Source organism: Gobio gobio, assembly GCF_949357685.1.
Source record: "Gobio gobio genome assembly, chromosome: 8".
NCBI classification, from domain to species: domain Eukaryota; kingdom Metazoa; phylum Chordata; class Actinopteri; order Cypriniformes; family Gobionidae; genus Gobio; species Gobio gobio.
The window spans coordinates 35,213,647-35,232,140 of NC_137114.1; the positions used below are offsets into that span (position 1 = coordinate 35,213,647).

The 18,494-nt window shown below is 39.6% G+C and overlaps 1 protein-coding gene across 2 annotated transcripts in view; it reads left to right on the forward strand.

Moving 5' to 3' along the window:
* The window catches only part of tenm4 (teneurin transmembrane protein 4), a gene marked incomplete at its 5' end in the record, with an annotated part of 172,576 nt that overhangs the window by 54,111 nt on the left and 99,971 nt on the right, over positions 1-18,494 (forward strand). For both annotated transcript variants that reach the window (XM_079823975.1, XM_079823976.1), the window contains 4 exons: positions 1,750-1,996; positions 6,213-6,311; positions 7,875-8,110; positions 16,474-16,638. In XM_079823975.1, coding sequence (XP_079680101.1) covers positions 1,750-1,996; positions 6,213-6,311; positions 7,875-8,110; positions 16,474-16,638 — 747 coding nt within the window. The remainder of the gene's footprint in view (positions 1-1,749; positions 1,997-6,212; positions 6,312-7,874; positions 8,111-16,473; positions 16,639-18,494) is intronic.

The following is an 18,494-nucleotide window of genomic DNA, read 5'->3' on the forward strand; positions in this document are numbered from 1 at the left end:
TATTTAAAAATTAGATTTTTTTTACAAGGTGTAAGGATGCTGATAGTTCAGGATGTTTGACTAGTTGTCCAGCACCTGATGATTAATTTAGATTTTTTTTTTATTTGTATCTTTATTCTTGGTGACGCTTCTTTAGATAGAATGAATTTACAGATTCAACTTCTAGAGATTGTCAGTTTCTGACATGATCTAGTTAAAAACATTGCAGCTACAGCCGTCAACACTCTGCTTCTGTAACAAAAGACAATTACTGTCGGACTTCAGATAACCCACTGTGAAGGATGTCCCCATCATTATGCATAATCCATGTCTGTTTGTCTTGTGAAATCTATTTTTGCAATAGCGGTATGTCTGGCCTATTTATTTGTTTAATATCTGTCAGTTAGCCTACTAAAAGTCTGTTGCAAATAACCTACATTTATTTATTTGGTAGACACTGATGGTAAGCTTTTGAAGGTAAAGTTGTTCATAAATGTAAATAAAACATATGTGTGTCGTATTAGCTTTAGCGTATTAGCTATACCTTTAGCGAATGAAGGTAAAGTTGTTCTTAAATGTAAATAAAACATATTTAGCGCATTAGCTATATCTTTTAGTGAATGAAGGTAAATTTGTTCTTAAATGTAAATAAAACATCTGTGCATTAGCTATACCTTTTAGTGAATGAAGGTAAAGTTGTTCTTAAATGTAAATAAAATATATTTACCGCATTAGCTTTTAGTGAATGAAGGTAAAGTTGTTCTTAAATGTAAATAAAACATATTTAACGTTATTAGCTATATCTTTAACAAATGAATCTGAAATGCTTACATGTAAATAAAGCATATTTATCAAATTAGCAATACCTGTGTGAATGAAAGTAATGTTTTTAAATGTAAATAAAGTACATTATATTAGCTTTAACAAATGAAAGTTGTTTTAAATGTAAATAAAACATTTGGCACATTTGCTATACCCTTTAACGAATGATGGTAGTTGTTAAATGTTAATAAACATTCTTAGCACATTAGCTATACCTTTATTGAACAATGGTAAAGTTGTTAAATGTAAATAAAACATCTTTAGCGTACTAGTCTCACCTTTAGCAACAGCTTAAGTTCTCAGTAAAGAGGCCGTTGAGCGTTGCCGACAGGTGTAAAATGAAACTGCTTTGTTCTTGTTAAGTAAGGGTTCTTAGCGCAATGAGGCGCTAGTTTATTGATTGATGAATGGTTTAGCAGATATGGAAATGAATGGCTGTGGAGCGCACAAGGACACAAGGTCTTTATCTGCGTCTGGATTGCCACAATCTGATGCTCACAATCTCATGTCTGATAGCCCCCATCTCCCATGACGCAAAGTGGCTTTAGTAGACAAAAGCGTTGTCGGAAGCTGAAGCTGTCTTGTCAGGTCCAACCACACAAGCTGCAGTTGATCATGGCGTGAATTTCAAACAGGTTGACGAGGGGTAATTCAGTCTACTTGATAATGACAGATTGTCTGCAGCGTATTTTGCCTGATGAGTGTTTGTGGGATTCCAGCTGTTAGAAGCCGGAGCTTTATTTGGATGCGACACAGGGTAGTAAGATTTAAGCTAGGTGTTTCTTTTTAGACAACTTCTTATCATTGACTTATCTTTGAAAATCGAGTTGTTTACCTATGCAGTATCAGAAAAAACATTACAGATAAATGTCTGTAGACCACATGCTAATGAACACTGCAGTGATTTCAATTGTTTAATTGCTGATAGTGCTGTTTCTCTTGTTTCAGAGGGCTCGTTCCAGAACCACTCCCGGTTGCGGACGCCACCACTGCCCCTGTCGCACTCCCACTCCCCCAGTCAGCACCACACCGCCTCCATTGGCTCTCTGAGCCACAGCAACTATACCCAGCGCAGTAACCCAAGCCCGGCACCCACTGATAGCTCGGCTCCCAATGAGGGGCCTACAAGTGCCCAGGACTCAGGCAGTGCCCAGGACAACTGGCTTCTCAACAGCAACGTTCCTCTAGAGACCAGGTACATTGAGGGCTGTGCTGTTCTCATGTTCTAATGAAATAGCTTTGTGATGTCGAACTGAGTTGAGTAACTCTACATTAGCCGTTTATAATGCATCATAAGGCATGCATATGCTGGCTGCATGAAGCGTTTTACGCTATTTGTATCTGCTTAAAAGTTCAACTACACTCTTAATAGTTAATGAGTCTTTATGTAGCCTTTTATCTCCACTTGACGCACAATATAGTTTAATGGGTCATTCCTGCTGTAATGCAGTAGCTTTTAATGCATGTGTTGTCATTTAAAGAAATATTTCTGTAAAACAGTATAACTGACTTTCAAAAACATATTCTGCTCAATATTAAGCATATACATTCTATCAATTATAACTTGATAGGGAGACAATTAACAAAATGGAACCTAAAAGAATGGAAATAAAGAGCTAACGTTAGCCAGTTAGCTTACTTGAGGTGTCAACTTGAAGATATTTTAATATTATTATACCAATTTTGTGATATTTTATATAGCAAGATGCGACATTTCAAGACAAACCAATTCATAGCACGAAACATTACAGAAAGCTAATCAGAGCTGAATTCACCAAAGTTTTTTTCAGCCAAAATTATGTCACTTCCTAGAGGATGTTGACATTTAAGGAACAGGCTGTAGTTAGTTAAAGGGATTTTACAAAAGACTAAGAGGTTGGAAAGTGATATTGAAAAAAAATATATAAGTTGATTTATAACTTTATAACTTTTTTAATAAACATTGAAGAAATACCTGGTGTATTTCTTAATAAATTGCCAGGTTTTTCATATTTTCCATCTTTACCCCCCCATATTTATTTATTTAAAAAAATACAGTATGATTAGACATAAAAATGTGTTGATAGTAGGAATGACCTTAAGTGTTCAGCTGAATTAAGAATTAAATGAAGCTTCACGGTCTATCACATGGTGCCTCAGTTTTTACATATATTTCTGTATTAGGCCAAAATCCATTCAAAACATGAGTAAATATACAACAAGTGAAAAGCATTGTTTTCCTGGGCTTGCTGGGCATTTGATCTAATATCTCAAGCCCAAAATGCAATAGATAGATGGCGATTTATCTCAAGGGGGCTTTGCTACAAACTCAGCTCCTTATTTATCTCCCATCAGCCCTTGCTCTGTTTGCCTCTATCTGAGGCACTTGTGTGGAGGAGATCAGTCAAGAACCTCTCAGATGTCTGTTTGCATTGCTCAGGATTCTCCTCATGCATGGCAGAGGCAAATCAGCGCTGTCAGACCAGCCCGAAGAGAAATGATACATACTGATACTCAAATTACCTCCATCTCCTGCTCTGCTCAACCCAGCCAACAACTCAAATGTCTTAAAACTTTTACAGCAGCTGCAATAAATATAAGTTATTTTGGACTATATTTGTGCTAAGAGCATCTGTACATCTCTCGGGTCTCGGATCTCAAAGTCGTAATGATTTACTGATCGGATTGCAAAGTTTTTTGCTTTTATATGACAAGCGAATCTCATGAAAACTATTACAAAAATCAAAAATGCTGACAATGTTAAAAATGAATATATACAGTAAATATATTTTTCAGCATTTTGATGCTTATATAATTGGATAATATCCATTTGAAAAATGTACTAAATAATATTTTAATGAACAAGTATTCATCTTTGCAGTATATGAGTGTTGGACTATATATGAATATGTTCAATTCAGTTAAAAATAACACAACATTGTGTCTATACAGGGTTATTTATTACTGTACTAGCAATGATAATGTTTTTTTTTCTCATTAGTGAACAAGAATTTTCCCTGAATGATTCTAAAATGATCTTCATTTTGTTGCCCATTTATTTTATAGTGAAATATAACTCAGTCCGTACTTTTGTGAGATTCACTCAAATAGTTATAATGGATAGTGGCAGGAAATAATGGGGTAGGTAAGATCAAGAAATGTTGCAGGCCAGACTTAAACCAACATCACCCTCATAAGCACGTAACATATTTGGAGCCACACCGTAACCTTTCCAAACCAAAATGAAAGTATCTTACACATATGAAGACTTCAGATGCAAAAGCTTCTAAGTATTAAAAATATCATTTTTGTCAGGCTCCTATATATGTATAGGTTTCTACCTATGTACCGGTACTTCTGAATGGGCTGAGGCTGGCATTTAGTGGGTTTGAAGTGAATGTATTTTATGAACGTATACTATATGCGGAGAGCATTCACTCAGTATCGTTATCTCATTTTTGACCAAAGTGGCTTTTAGAGGCTTTTGCATCTGAACTGTTCATATGGTTTGATAATAATCATAAGCACTAGGAAACTTGCCTACAGACTCGCAGTTTCTTTGTCCTCTTGATGTGTTTGTGACCGGCATGAGTGTGAACGGTCCACTCAACAGGAAAATGATTGTTAATTTGAATTTGCGGAGGGACAGTTAGCAACATAATGACTGATTAAACATCATGGATTTCCCAAAACTTTAATCTGGACCAGGTATTCCCACAGGAAAGGGAAACAGATGGTCACACCAGCCGACATGCGGCATGAGGAGAGTGGTGGAAACCGAGTAAATCAGTGACATCACCCCCCCCCCCCACACACACACACACACCTCCCTCCTATCTAAAAAAAGAGCGATCAATTATCCGAATCCCTCTGATGAAATTGGAATATCCATTAGCAATATCCACAAGGGCAGTGAAAGATGGCCTGTCATTTAGTCTTTAGCTAATGGCTTTGTAATGTTTCCCCTCACGACTTTTGTACAGCGAGCTGGAATGGGTTGGATGAGTCCCTGGATAAGTTGGCTTACCGAGCCCTCTCATTGGACGACAGCCAGGCAATGGCATTCTCTTATTGGCTGCTTTTATGCATTTTTCTCGGACTCCTCCAAACTGGCCTCTAGGCCCCTCTCGTCTTCGTTTAAAACTTTAATTTGCCTCTCAATGCCCAAACAAACGAACAAATGTACATAAGCCGGCCAAAGACAATCAGCAGAGTAGGCAGGCGGTCTGGAACAGCCACGAAGAAAAGAAAACAAACATTTTCTCTTGTTGAATTGAAGGTGTTGCGCCTGCTCAGTGCATGTTGACGGTTCATTTCTCCATTGCATTATCTCAGTCTTCCCTTATGGAACAACCGTCTCAGGGGGCACGGAGCTACAGCAGACATGCTTCACTGAATGCGTTCCTCTCTGAATGTTAATAAACCTCTGCTTTATGAAACCATTTATTATTCAAAAAAAAAAAAATCACATCTTAAAGAAGGATTTAGCATAACCACTAGGGAATTCTGTCAGTATAATGTGTGATTCTTCTAAAAAGTGTTGTGTCAGCCCCTGAAACACAGAGAACGTGGAGAAGTGAATGGAAAAGTAATGCCTTGTTTTCTTCTAACCACAATCATAAAGGAGCCAGAATACTCTAATGTTTATCAGAGAAGAACAGGACGCTTGCAGAGAGGGGCATGGGTCGTACAACACAAGGTACATGTGCAGTAAAAGAACGTGAACGCTCTCGGGCGGGGCGTGCTGGGTTTCACAGGGATAAAAAGCCCACACAGCACTTTAGTTCCATAAGGATGTCTCTTGTTTCCCAACTTTCACTGAAATGGTGCTGGTGCCCAGCTAGGGAGCCTGCGGACCTCTTTCAGAACCGCCCCCACATTTCAACTGACTGGAGAGGCGAACGTTTTCATAACTGGCTACGTTTCTTAAACCATAGCTCTTCACATTTTTTAAGAGTCTTGCAAAACATTTTAACATTCAAAGCTGCTTTCCCACAAGCCTCGAGATGTCCTTTCCAGTATGAACAGCTTTGTAATTGATAACAGTAAGCTTTTGTTTCATCTAGTTTTGTTTAACATCTGTCTTGCTAGACTAAGAAGTTGAATGAGGAGATTCTCCCGCCCTCTGTTGTTGTTTAATAGTTTGAGAACAGTAGGTTTAGATTAGAGTTTGTTTATTTCTTTGCCCCCGAAAACCGTTTTCCCTGCAGTTGAAATACATGGAACGGTTCCAAATTGGGCTCTGGGTCCAGCACCAGCACCCTGTCATTGGAATATGGAGTTTGTTTGTCCTTGTCCGCCCGCCTCTCCACTCTTGTCCATTTACACAAATTCGCCGGGTGATCGCATTATTGTGTTTGCACATCTGTGTCTCCCTCTTGCACGCATGTCTCACTCTCGTTCCATCTGTCCATCTCTCCACCTGTGTGTAGAAACATAGCAAAGCAGACATTCCTAGAGACATTACAGGACAACTTTATAGAGATGGACATACTGGCCACAGCTCGCCGTGACGGCGCTTACACTGATGGGTATGTTGCATGATCTGACCGCGGCTGCCGGAATCTGCTTTGCCATGCTGCATAGTGGTATCTGTGCACACTTGTTTCTCATTACATAGTGCAATTTGTAACAGAATCTAACATTTTTCATCACTAACTATTGCATGTTTTTATTTTTTTATTTAAACATTTATTTTTGAACACCGAACTAACAACATTTTCTAATTAACCCAGAAGGCATTAGCATTATTAGAAATTGTTCATAAGGCCAAGTGCACACTACAAGACAGAAGCTTGTTACCTTGATAGAAGTCATACAGGTTTGTCATTGGATAAATGGTGACAGAATTATATATATATTTTTGAGTGAACTATCACTCAAAAATAGCACTTTCAGCAGTCTCATAGTTGTAGAGGTTTTTTTGTGTCATGTTTGTGACATTTAAGGGATAAACATGAAGGGATAGTTCATCCAAAACTGAAAATTCTGTACTTCTGTACTATTTACTCGCTTGTAAAGTTGTTACAAACCTGTATGGATTTCTGTCTTCTGCTGGACACAAAAGAAAATATTTTGAGGAATATGGGTAACCAAACAATAGTATGGAAGTCAATGATCAACTGTTTGGTTACCGACATTCTTCAAAATGTCTTCTTTTTTGTTTTTTGTTCAGCAGAAGAAATCCCTTTATGTACAAGGAACAACTTGTAAATGGTGACAGAATTTTCATTTTTTGGTGAACTAACCCTTTAATGCTAGTAATCAGAAATTAAAAGATGTTTTTAGGGGCATTTTCAACTTTAATTGGACAGGACAGTGAGAGAGAGAGAGGAAATAACTAGGGATGAGGTTATCGGGAAAGGACATTGGAGCATCTTGGAACGTGTCTCGCAAGTGCACACACTCGGAGTAGCTTCGGTGAGACATGCTAAGAGGCTACCGTCTTTGCCTTTTCGCAGACAAGTCAGACTTAAAACATGAAGGGGAGCAAGCTGAACAAGCTTCTGTCTTGTAGTGTGCACTAGGCTTAAGAGTTTTTGCAAGTCTGTTCTTGTACCTCATTAGGCTACCGTGGTTTCTGAGTTTCCCCCTCATCTGGTCAGTACAGCTTGACTGCAGTTTTCAAAGTCAGTGACTTCACCATAGATTACGACACGCGTTGTAGAGTATTTCAAGAGAACTGGCCTCATCCACAGTGAATAAGCTGTCCTGATAATGTACATCCTGCAATATCCCACAGCTTATTGACACACACACCCTTAAGGTGAATTAGAAGTCACTACGAGGGCTTGTATTAACAAGAGTCCACTGTGGTCACTCGGGCTGTAAATTAAATTTGATATTGATTCAAAATTCCGATATAACGCACCCCACGGGGCACAGTGTGTCTTGCTGCCAGCCAGCACTTAGAGGTGGCTATGGCAACAGCTTGGAAAAGTGCTTAGCGGCAGCAGTACTGACCAGTGTGGGAACACAAGCCTACACACTCTACAGATACTATTTAATATGATGAGAAAACAGTTATCACACGGTGCTCTCTAACGCCCCATATATTTCAAACATAAGCAACAGCGTTTTCTGCGTCTCTGCAGACACTTTCTGTTCAAGCCTGGCGGGACCTCGCCCTTGTACTGCACAACTTCTCCCGGCTACCCTTTGACGTCCAGCACGGTTTACTCACCTCCACCCCGGCCCCTGCCACGGAACACCTTCTCACGGCCTGCCTTTAGCTTGAAGAAACCCTATAAGCACTGCAACTGGAAATGTGCTGCCCTCAGTGCCATCCTCATCTCCGTCACCCTGGTGTTCCTGTTGGCCTACTTTATTGGTAAGTTCACCCCTCTACGTCCTCATCCACTCATAAAACTGTGTCAGAGATGTGACCGATATATAAGATGGCTTATGGGTTTCTTTTGTAGTTATTTAAAACCAAGCTTGAATGTGGTTTGGTACTCTTAGCTGGTTTAGCTGGTCCCCCAGGATTGCTGAACTGTTTTACCTGATCTGTCTGGATATCCAGCTGACAGGACACAAAAACAGTCTAAAATCTTCAAACCAGACAAATCCTGACAAGTACAAACCAACTTGGTGGTCAGCAAACGGTTTTACTCGTTACTATGTACTTGTTATACTCTTTACTTTTTGTAATACTAAAGATTGTCTGAAACGATGTTTTGCCATTTAAGCACTTCTCTGAATCCAAGCTGCTGATGGTAATCAGTACTACATCTCACTGAAAGAGACTGATACGACTTTTGTGTTGAATTTGATCTGTTACCGCCTTGTGCCTGAGTAGTGACGCATATAAAGATGTTGTATGTGATTCACCTTTCAATCATTTGAAAGCTCGGCTCCAGCAGATTACAGTGAACATTATTGATCTCTCACATTGTTAGGAAATTTCAATGTCCCACAACTGTATTCAGCTTGGTCAGTGAGCCAAATCAATAATGGACAACAGATAAAGTGAGATAAGATAAAGCCATAGCAACAGTTTGTGCTGGTTGTGATTTGATTTTTTCCTGCGTGGTTAACATTTCTGTAGTTTAACAGTGGCTACATTGAATCAGTAACTGTCTGTGATGCATTGTATATACAGCTATATTAGTGTTCTGAACATTGACTTTAAACATACCTTTAAACATACCTTTTTTTTTTACTGTGATGCAGAATGTTACTAGGTGTCTGCTAATAATTCTGTTATGTGTTTCATATAATCCCATGAAAGAAGTGGAATATCCGACATGCATGTGAGAAGATAAGAGCTTGTCTATATCAGTTCCAAATAAAGTCCATTCCTTCGAGAGTAAATCAATAATAACAATAATGTTTTGTATTACCCAATATCTTTTAGAGGACAGCATGAAATAGGTTTGCATAATGTGTGTCTGCTTAGGATGTAAATTGTTCTGTGTAATCTAACACAGAGCTCACAAAATGAAATAATACTTTTTGAAGTTGAAAATATGGGGGGAAAAATTGAGTGCAAGTCATTTGCACAAGGTGCATCCAAATGGAGATCTCACAGATGTGTTTTCATTATTAACAATAAACAGCTTTCCACAGCTTAGGCACTGAGAATAAATATGCATTGCAACAGAACTAAAATGAGCTCTAACCATCCATCCATTTATCTATTTTTGGCTGAAAAAACTAAAAAATCTTAATTGCTACCCTGTGATTCTCTGCAGTGATTTGGAACCTAAATTAAAATTCTGTTAGCTGATAATGCTAATTGCCAAGCTTTGTTCAAAACACTAATGACCAGCCTACCTATGCAGCATTTTAAGGTAATCATGTGTGATTTGTTTGAGGTATTTATGTGGTGTGGAGTGACTGACCTTAGTAGCTGCCTTATGTAAAAGGTTTTAAATCACTTTTAGGAATCGTTAGGTTTCTGCCTTAAAAGGTAGCATTTAGGTAGTATACAGTGTGACAGCTTGAAATTATTTAAAAGAGATCCGTGTTCCAAAAACTAGTATCCTGCCTACCTAGACGACATTATGGATGTCCTCAAGGCACGAAGGCCACCAGTAGGCAGCAATGTCATGCTTTCTTCAAAGATGCCTCATTGTGCTCAGTGTCAAGGTAGAATGAATGGCTAGAAATGTGTGCCATGCAGAAATGCTATCTTGAGCTATCCTAAAGACTGTCTTAAAAGGCAACAGCATAGTAGGAAGAAGCTCACTATGTTTTTTGGAACAAATCTAGATGCTTTTGTCAACATTAAATGCCTAAGCACTGAGCTTAATGAAGTTATTCTCTCATTTAGCTAGAGGGCTAGTTAAGCTCTGACCTTGTTAGGAGCCCCGAAAAGCCCACCAAGCTGATGTATCTTAATCACTTCATGTAATTACAGACACCCCACCCCATCCTAGCCCTCTTCCAAAATCAAGCTCATCTCCCTGTGCACCTCAGGTAAACACGCATGAAACTGTAGCTCACCCTGAGAATCTGGGATTCAATCAACAACAAGGGGTCACGTTTAATTAAAAGCTGATGAGAAAATATATTTAATTTCAAGTGCAATTAATTATGTAGGCCTGTAATTGGTAACTCTAGCTGTGTTGTCTAATGAACCCAATTAAACCTCCTGACAGATGTTTTTGACTTGCCGCATAGTTTTGCTATTTCCCCCCTATTCTTTTTCTGTGTAGTTTGCAAGAACTGCTTCCTTGAAAGGAGTGAGATTGCAAAATTGGGATTTGTGTGCCATTTTCTCAGTGGTGGCATGCTCATTAAGAAGGTCATTATGTCCTCGGCATCTGAAGGTCATCAGCTTCCCTCTGTGTTCATTTCTTAGCTTGCTGGGCCCTCATTTTACCACCCAACATGCAACCTCAGTCATAGCCACAAGACACTCACTCTGTCTATTGGCTTAAAGTGACTTTTGTTTTCTGTCTCTTTTTATCTCCAGAATTACAACCAGCTAGATGTATTTTTAGTTTTACCCTCATCAAAGTATCTTTTTGTATTACATATCATATCAACCCAGGATTGGTTTGCTGGGGTTGAAAGGTCTTATAGAGGTTGTGGGTTTGTGTCACAGCAACATTTTGGCTTCAATTATAATGTGGAGACTTTTTTTTACCTAAATATGAATGGCTTTGTAATGGGGAAGTCAGGTCACAGTCCTGCTCAGCCACCATGGTATTCTTGAGCATAATACTTAGCACCAGGTTATCCCAGGGGAACTTTCTCTACAATTAGTGTAGCATCACTGTGGATAAAAATTGCCTTGTAAATTGGCACGTTACTATTCACTGTCTGCCCAATCAAAGCTGTTTCATTAAGCCATTCTTGGAAAGTGCATTCTCTGTGGCCAAACTTTATATGCACCCTTACTGGAGTATAGATATTATTCACTCCTGGCAGATACCTCTAAGCTTCAGATTGAAAGTGAAAAATTGACTTTTTGATCTACTTACTGATGATGTGCATTTCACTGCCTCTCATTTATAGTCAACAGTCTGAACTTGAAGTGAGAGCAGAGGAGGGCACATAGAAAAAAGGAAGTTCCACTGGGAATTTTTGTGAAAACATGAGGCACTCCTGACTGGGGAAACTTACCTCTCCGAGGTCTCACTGGTTTGTCTGCAGATTGATTTGACCTACACCTACACGTGATTTTAAGGGCTTAAAATCCATGTGTGCTCAAAGAAAGAAATCAACAAAGACCTGAAAGATAAGCTATAAAAAGATCATATTTCTTCAGTCAAGAACAAACTCCTCACTGAATGAAGTAGTCTCCCTCAACAACCTTCCGTTTTAAAAACTTCCAAATTGCTGTGTGTAAAACAAGGGCACACCTCAGACCTGTCATCTTGTTTATCTCACTTCAATTTGCAAAAGTGGTGTCTGGTTCCTCCACATATGTATTTCTGTTTTTAGATAAGTTTATTGGTGAAGATTCCATAGTTGAATATGAGATGGATGCCAAAAAAGAGCCAAAGATCTTGCACACCAGGATCCCTGCAGGAGGGGTGTCAGAGTAATTAGACGGCTAATGAGTGGACTGAGAGCTGCCGTGTTCAACGCTCATCCATTCAAGTGTCTAAGGGGAATTAATTAACCATATGCTTGCTAATGTGCCCTGTCCATTCTATGATGGATGAGCAAGAAATGGCATTTCTAAACCGAGGACTACCCTGCCCACAGATCCCAGCATTGTCCTCTTTTCTTGACTTGGGAGAAAGTGTTTTTTTGGAGGTAAATATGGGACGGATGGTGTCTTTTGTTGTCTGTTTCTCATGAGGTGTTGCAAAGGTTTCAAACACAGAAGTGGAACAGTAATGAGCTTTGTGTTCCTCTCAGACTGAAGCAGTAGTTTGTTCGAGCTTTCTGCTTCCTAATTGGCTTGCACGAATCTGCCAAAGTGGCCTGCCAAAGCAGAGATTGCAGGGTCGTTGTGTGCGTCCAGGCTTGCATTTCAGCACGGCTGCCGTTTTACTCTCAACAGGTCGTGGGGTCTTTCCACTTGCCGTTCCAGCGGGACTCTCATTAAAAAACACCCAGTTTAGACCGCTTCCACCTGTCCCTGCTTTGCTCTACTCATGGAGCCTGAGTGACAGCTAAGTGAGAGAGAGAGAAAGAGAGTGAGTTCGGATGATGGAAGAGTTTGGGCTAGGCAGAGAAACATATTTCATAAGCTGGACTCTTTCCAACGCACTCTGGAAATCATAGTTACCGGGACAGCTCAGACATAAATCATAATGAGGTTTGGTAGCGGGGGGTGGCCGGGAAGTGTGAGGTATTTTACATCAGAGCTAGACAGGAGAAGTAGCAAAGGGGTCCAGATGGTAGATGGGCCCCTTGAAGGAGCAATTACTTGGACATTTGGAACGACACCTAGACCCATGATGCCTTAGATTCGATTGTCCACCCCCATTGCCCATGCGCCAACTGCACTCTCCGCTTCCTCCCACAGAGCCACAAATCAACCAGTGTGCTGCAGAAAAGAGAGTGAGCTAGAGGAATGCCTTACTCGATCTCGGGTGATGACAAACCAAGCCATCTGTCTCGTGGCGTGTCTGTCCGCCTTTGACACAGTCAATTCCAGTGGTACCGATGGGGGCGGAGGCGCCCGGTCGTTTGCATTTATATTGTCTCCCAAGACAGCCACGACTCTTTATCGCCTCCACAAATGCTCTCTTGCAAAAGTAACAGCAACATTCAGACCTTTCTTCAGGAATGTCCAAATCTGTCGGAATGCAATCAACAAAATGCGCACCCTGCAATTTTCCAAATGGCTATTGATTGAGTAAGCCGGAGGATGGCCACTTTCATCCGCCATGGCAACACCTGTCAAAGGCTTCATCGTTTTTCCGGCCACATTTTCACCATTTAGTAAATGTGGGGTGGTTACCAGGTAATATGGCTTTTATTAATGGCAGAACATGCAAAGGGATCCGAAGCAGAACTCTCCATTTGTCACGACTAGTTTGATCCGCAGTCTGTGAGCCGTGCACTGGGCTTTTAAAACTGCCAATTTGATGCTTCTGGTTAAGCTAGGGCAAGCACATCTTTGCAGAATCTTAAGGATCATTGATTTTACAACATGTAAAGCAGGACAGAGGATATGCAAGCAAAGGCCCAGTGAAGCAATTAGACAAAGCTCTTTGTTTTTCTTTGAAAATGAATTCAGAATGTAAACACCACTCCAGCCGATCAGCCCCTACTCAGTGAGGCATTTCCCTATTAGTTTCATTATTAAGGATGAAACTGGTGTACCCAGCAGCCCCACACCACCAACACTAAGGAACAAAGTATCTCCACTACTTTGTACAAAGAACATAACTAGAAATTGAACAGTTTTATTTTGAAATAAAAGACCCTACAACAACACCCAACACCAAAAATTAATTGATTAATTCCAGTGCCAGACACTTTTTTAAGTGTTTAACACTGCACTTTATATACCTATAAAGGGCTTGATAGTCAATGTTATTTAACAGGGCGTGTAGGTTATGAGCATTGTCTTGTAAACACCTTATTTGAAGTAGTACTATTAAAGTTTCTTCCTAATTTTGGTTTCGGTATTCTTTAATCTAAGAATCTGCTGAATAATTGTTGTGTTCTTTAACACAAAAATCAAGATTGAGTGGAGGTCTGGTAATTGTGCCAGCTATATGTTTCTTTCAGAAGTGTTTTGACAGAAGAATAAATCATTCATTTAGACCTTTTCTCACCCTGATTGAGACAAGATATTTGCTGCCACACAAAACAAATACACTGTCACCTCTCCGAAATATTGAGTGGAGCGGAAAAGTAATTTTAGCCCTGAATTGTCACTACGGGTTGTCAAGAGAGTGTGGCAGAGAAAGCCACTTGTGCAATTTGAAACCAGCTCTGTACTTATGAAGGAGAAACAGGAACTCATGTAGGGAGAGAAATGGAGCATAGGAAAGAGACAAGGCTCAAGATCATTTGTTTTATCTACTCCGACACTGCCACACTGTCTTACATACTTTGGCTGCATCCCAATATGTATACCATCAGTACTATAAGATGCATTATAAGATTATCTCATCTCAATTCATAGTGCATTGGTATTAGTGTGACAAAGTGCCTGGATGCTATACTGGATTGTCCACAATCCCTTGCACTATGGAAGAGGTTGAGTTTGTGAGGGTTCTCCTTAAATTTTTGGCCCTGTCTTGTCGCCTTACAATGGCCCCCACATACGTTTGTCTGTTAAGTCCACAAGACCGTCGTAGGGTGTCCCATTTGTCATTTAAAATTTCAAAAGGGTGCTTGCACGTGGGAGATATACACCCTCGATGTGCACTTTTGCCGAGCCTGCGAGCTCCACAGCAGAACAGCAGACTTCTACCTGAGAGTCAAAGTAGCATTACATCACGGAAGTATAGACTCGGAGGAAGATTGTGTGGGCTTAGGGTTCCATTTGGTACAGGACCTTTAACTTCCAACCAATAGTAGAGCCAATGTTGCTAAATCAGACTGGTCTGAATGCTCAAACAAAGATGTTGTGATAGCGCCTCCAAACCACAGTGTTTATGCTTTTGGGGGAATAACCCTATGAATGACTATCTTATACTTGCCTCTGTATTTTAAAACTTTGGTAGCAGAAAATATTTTAGCATCAAACAATTGCATGTTAGTGAATCCCAATACTTTCATACTGTTTTCCGCGTGCTCAACAGTGTATACTTTCCAATTACCAGTAAATTACATACTTTTAGTGTGAATTGGTATGCAGCCCAGCTTCACAAGCTTAATTGGATTCTTACATCATGTGCTTAGAACTTTCATGTCCACTGTGTAAGAAAGAGCTCCAAGGCCTTTTGTTGGCATTTTATATGCTGACTGAAGACTTCCAGGACAAGGTTTTGCCTGGCTAAGCTGGTCCTGACCATTCTTGTCCTGGTGATCCATCATGCCTGGCCCCTCCTTCCCTGTTCACTGCGCCACCAGAGTTCATCCCAATGGTTGCTTCTTTTGTTGACCTTGTGAAATATCGCTGTGTCTTCTGGTGCTGCTCATGCATTCATCCATATACCTCTTGTTGTGTTCCTGCTGACTTGATCATTTCCTTGTCTCTTTAGCCACTGGGGGTATTAGCAAGCTAATGGGGATGAAAAGAAAGTTGCCCTGTGGGCTTTCTTTTCTGTCTGTGGGTTGTTCTGTCTTTTTCTCTCTCTCTCTCTCTCTCTCTCTCTCTCTCTCTCTCTCTCTCTCTTCTTTTTTGCCCCTAAGGGTGGGGGCTGATGCTTATTTAAAAAATAATAATAAGTTCTTGTTTGTTTACACAGTGCCATGAAATATACACTAGTTATCAGTGTTTATTGTCAAAGTTTTTGCTGCTTAATGTGTTTGTGGAAATCATGATACATTTTTTGAACCTTTGATGAATAGAAAGTTCAAAAGAACAGTATTTATTTGAGATAGAAATCTTTCTTAACAATAAATGTCTTTACTGTCACTTTTGATCATTTTATTATTGTTTTTTATTATTTATTTCCCCTTTTTTTATCTTACTTGCCACAAACTTTCTATTTGGGGTAATACATTTTTTTGTTATTTTTTGATTTTTTTTATATATATATATTATTGCATTTATTGAGTAAGGACACATTTATCAAAAGTGTTCAGAAGTGCTCCACAGAAATGTTTGTCTGATAATAATAAGAAATGTTTCTTAAGCATCAAATCAGCATATTAGAATGATTTCTGAAGGATCATGTGACAAGGAAGACTGCAGTAATGAAGCTGAAAATTCAGCTTTGCCATCACGGGAATAAATAATAGTTTAATAACTTTAAATTGTATTAATATTTCACAGTAATACTGTTTTTACTGTAGCCAACTACTGTAACTACAAAACTTGCCCAAATATGCAGTTTGCCTGCATATTGCTATAATGAATGAATGTCCATTCTTCAAATCTAACGACAGTGATGGCGTCATATTTGCGTAATAATCTGCAGTCTGCTGTGGTTCTCTTGGTGCTCTTAAACTGCCAAAGATTAATCAAGTCAAAACACATTTGTTTTCTTATAGCCTTTGTTTAATTACCCCACAGCCTTCAGGATGTTAATTTTCTGATGCAGTGTCTATAGTATTCCTTAGTGAATCTAATTTAATTAAAATAATGTACACCAAGGCACATGCTCAGGAATCACTGCTCCAACACACGTAAAATTACCATCTGGTGCCGCTCTTTCTCTGCAGCCATGCACCTCTTCGGACTCAACTGGCATTTGCAGCCAATGCAGAGGCAGATATATCAGCTGACGGAGGACAACACGAGTGGCCTACATCTGCCCACAGATCTGGGCTTGCCGCCTCTGGGCAACACAGGTCTAGAGTTTCCAGATCGAGGAAGCAAAGATGATGGTATGTTCAAATCTTATGGTTTAAAGTCAATATGAAATCACAAATGTGCATGTGCCATTGTATGTTATTCTGAAGTTTTTTGCATTCGGATTTGGCTTCATTCAAATTTAGTCAATTTCTAAAGCTGTAACTTAAAAAAAATGTAACGCAACATATTTTAAGTAGAATAACTGAAATAGTATTTTCTTGTAAAATGTACTCCAATAACTTCATTTTTACTGTATAGCATGAAATGTCCAGTTAACAAGTTCTGCCCTGAATGTTTTACTTGGATAAATGTATTCTGAATGCCGTTTCATGTTGACTCCTTTGAGATTTGTCAAAAAGTGATCCTTATTAGGGTGCAGATAAATGGCAGCCCTGATGTAAAAATGCGGCAGCTCGACAAGTTTGTTTGGAAAAAATAAGAAGTTCTTTCAGCCTTGATTAACCTTATACATTTTTTTTCGGCCAAGCGTTTGAACTCATGCCCTTCAGTCATCTCATATCCGACAACACATTCCAACATTTCAAGCTAATTTCCTGCCAGATTCGCATGAACTCATCTCCCGCTAATTTCGCTCCACACTGGCCAGTATTATAACGTCTTATTTTTGATTTTCAAAGACTTCAAGATCCAGGATTATTTGTCAGCCAGCTCCATGCTGTGACCAGTCTCAGTTGCTTGCCATGAGATCTGCATTACAATCCAATGAAAGTTGCAGGGAAAATGGGAAGGGTATTATTTGTTCCTGGAAGAACGAATGGCACAGCTTTAGGGATTGAGTATCCAGGGGCTCAAGGAAGATTAGAACTTGCCCCATCCAAAAAGCCATGCATTCCTTTCATCTCCAAGACTGGACAAGAGTTTTCCTGGCAGCGGAAGAAAGCAGACACTAACCCCCACGGTCATAGAGACAGAAGTTTGTACAGTAGGAAAAGTTTGCTTTTCCATGAGCACAACCCATATTTAGCCATTCGATTTGCCACAGGCCTCGGACAAAAGGTGGGAGATCAGACCATTACCATATAGATGAGTCGCCAAGACGTCTTTTTTCATTTAGCAGCTGGCAGAGAGGGAGCGAGTGAAACCACAAACATGGAGGCTGTGGCGGTGCCTCTGTTTGAGTGACATCTGCGGCTGAGGGGAAATCAATAGGCCAGGCTTTTTAATTCTGACTGTCAGAGTAACATTGTCATCAGGAACACAGCAAATCAATCCAGCATCACTGTGCTGTACATCCCTGGTATTAACTTAAATAAACACTGTACCGGAGAGGTTTTCTGAACATTGCACCTTCACATCAGTTCAATAACCCATAAACACGTTATCTGGAAAGAGCCAGTGAAACCTTGTTTAAATTCATGTATTCGCCAACTCAGCTGGACATTTATGTTTTGCCATGGAGTACGAGAATCGCAATTTACTCCATGGGCACTGTGATGTGCCATGTACCATTTAAGATATTCTTTATAACAGTGGTTCTCGAGTGGTTTGGCCATGGGATCCACATTTTCCCATGGTCATTGAGCCACGACCAAAAATGTAACCAAGCTTTATTTCTCAAAAATGGTTAACACTGACACACAAGTACCATCCCACTTTACTCGACATACACATATATTGTAAGAATATCACTAACAAAAGTTAAATATTTTATATCCTACCCCATTCATACTAGTTTTTCATAATTCAATAAAGTTAGTAAGTTGGCATGAGCCACCACAGTCATCAAAAATATTGAAAATAAAGCGGGGTATTAATAATTTTACCATGGTAAATGGATAGGACTAACATGAATGAAACATGGACACTGATCCTGATGAACATCTGCATGCAAATTTCGTAATTTCATTTGTAGTGAAGTGATGTAAAG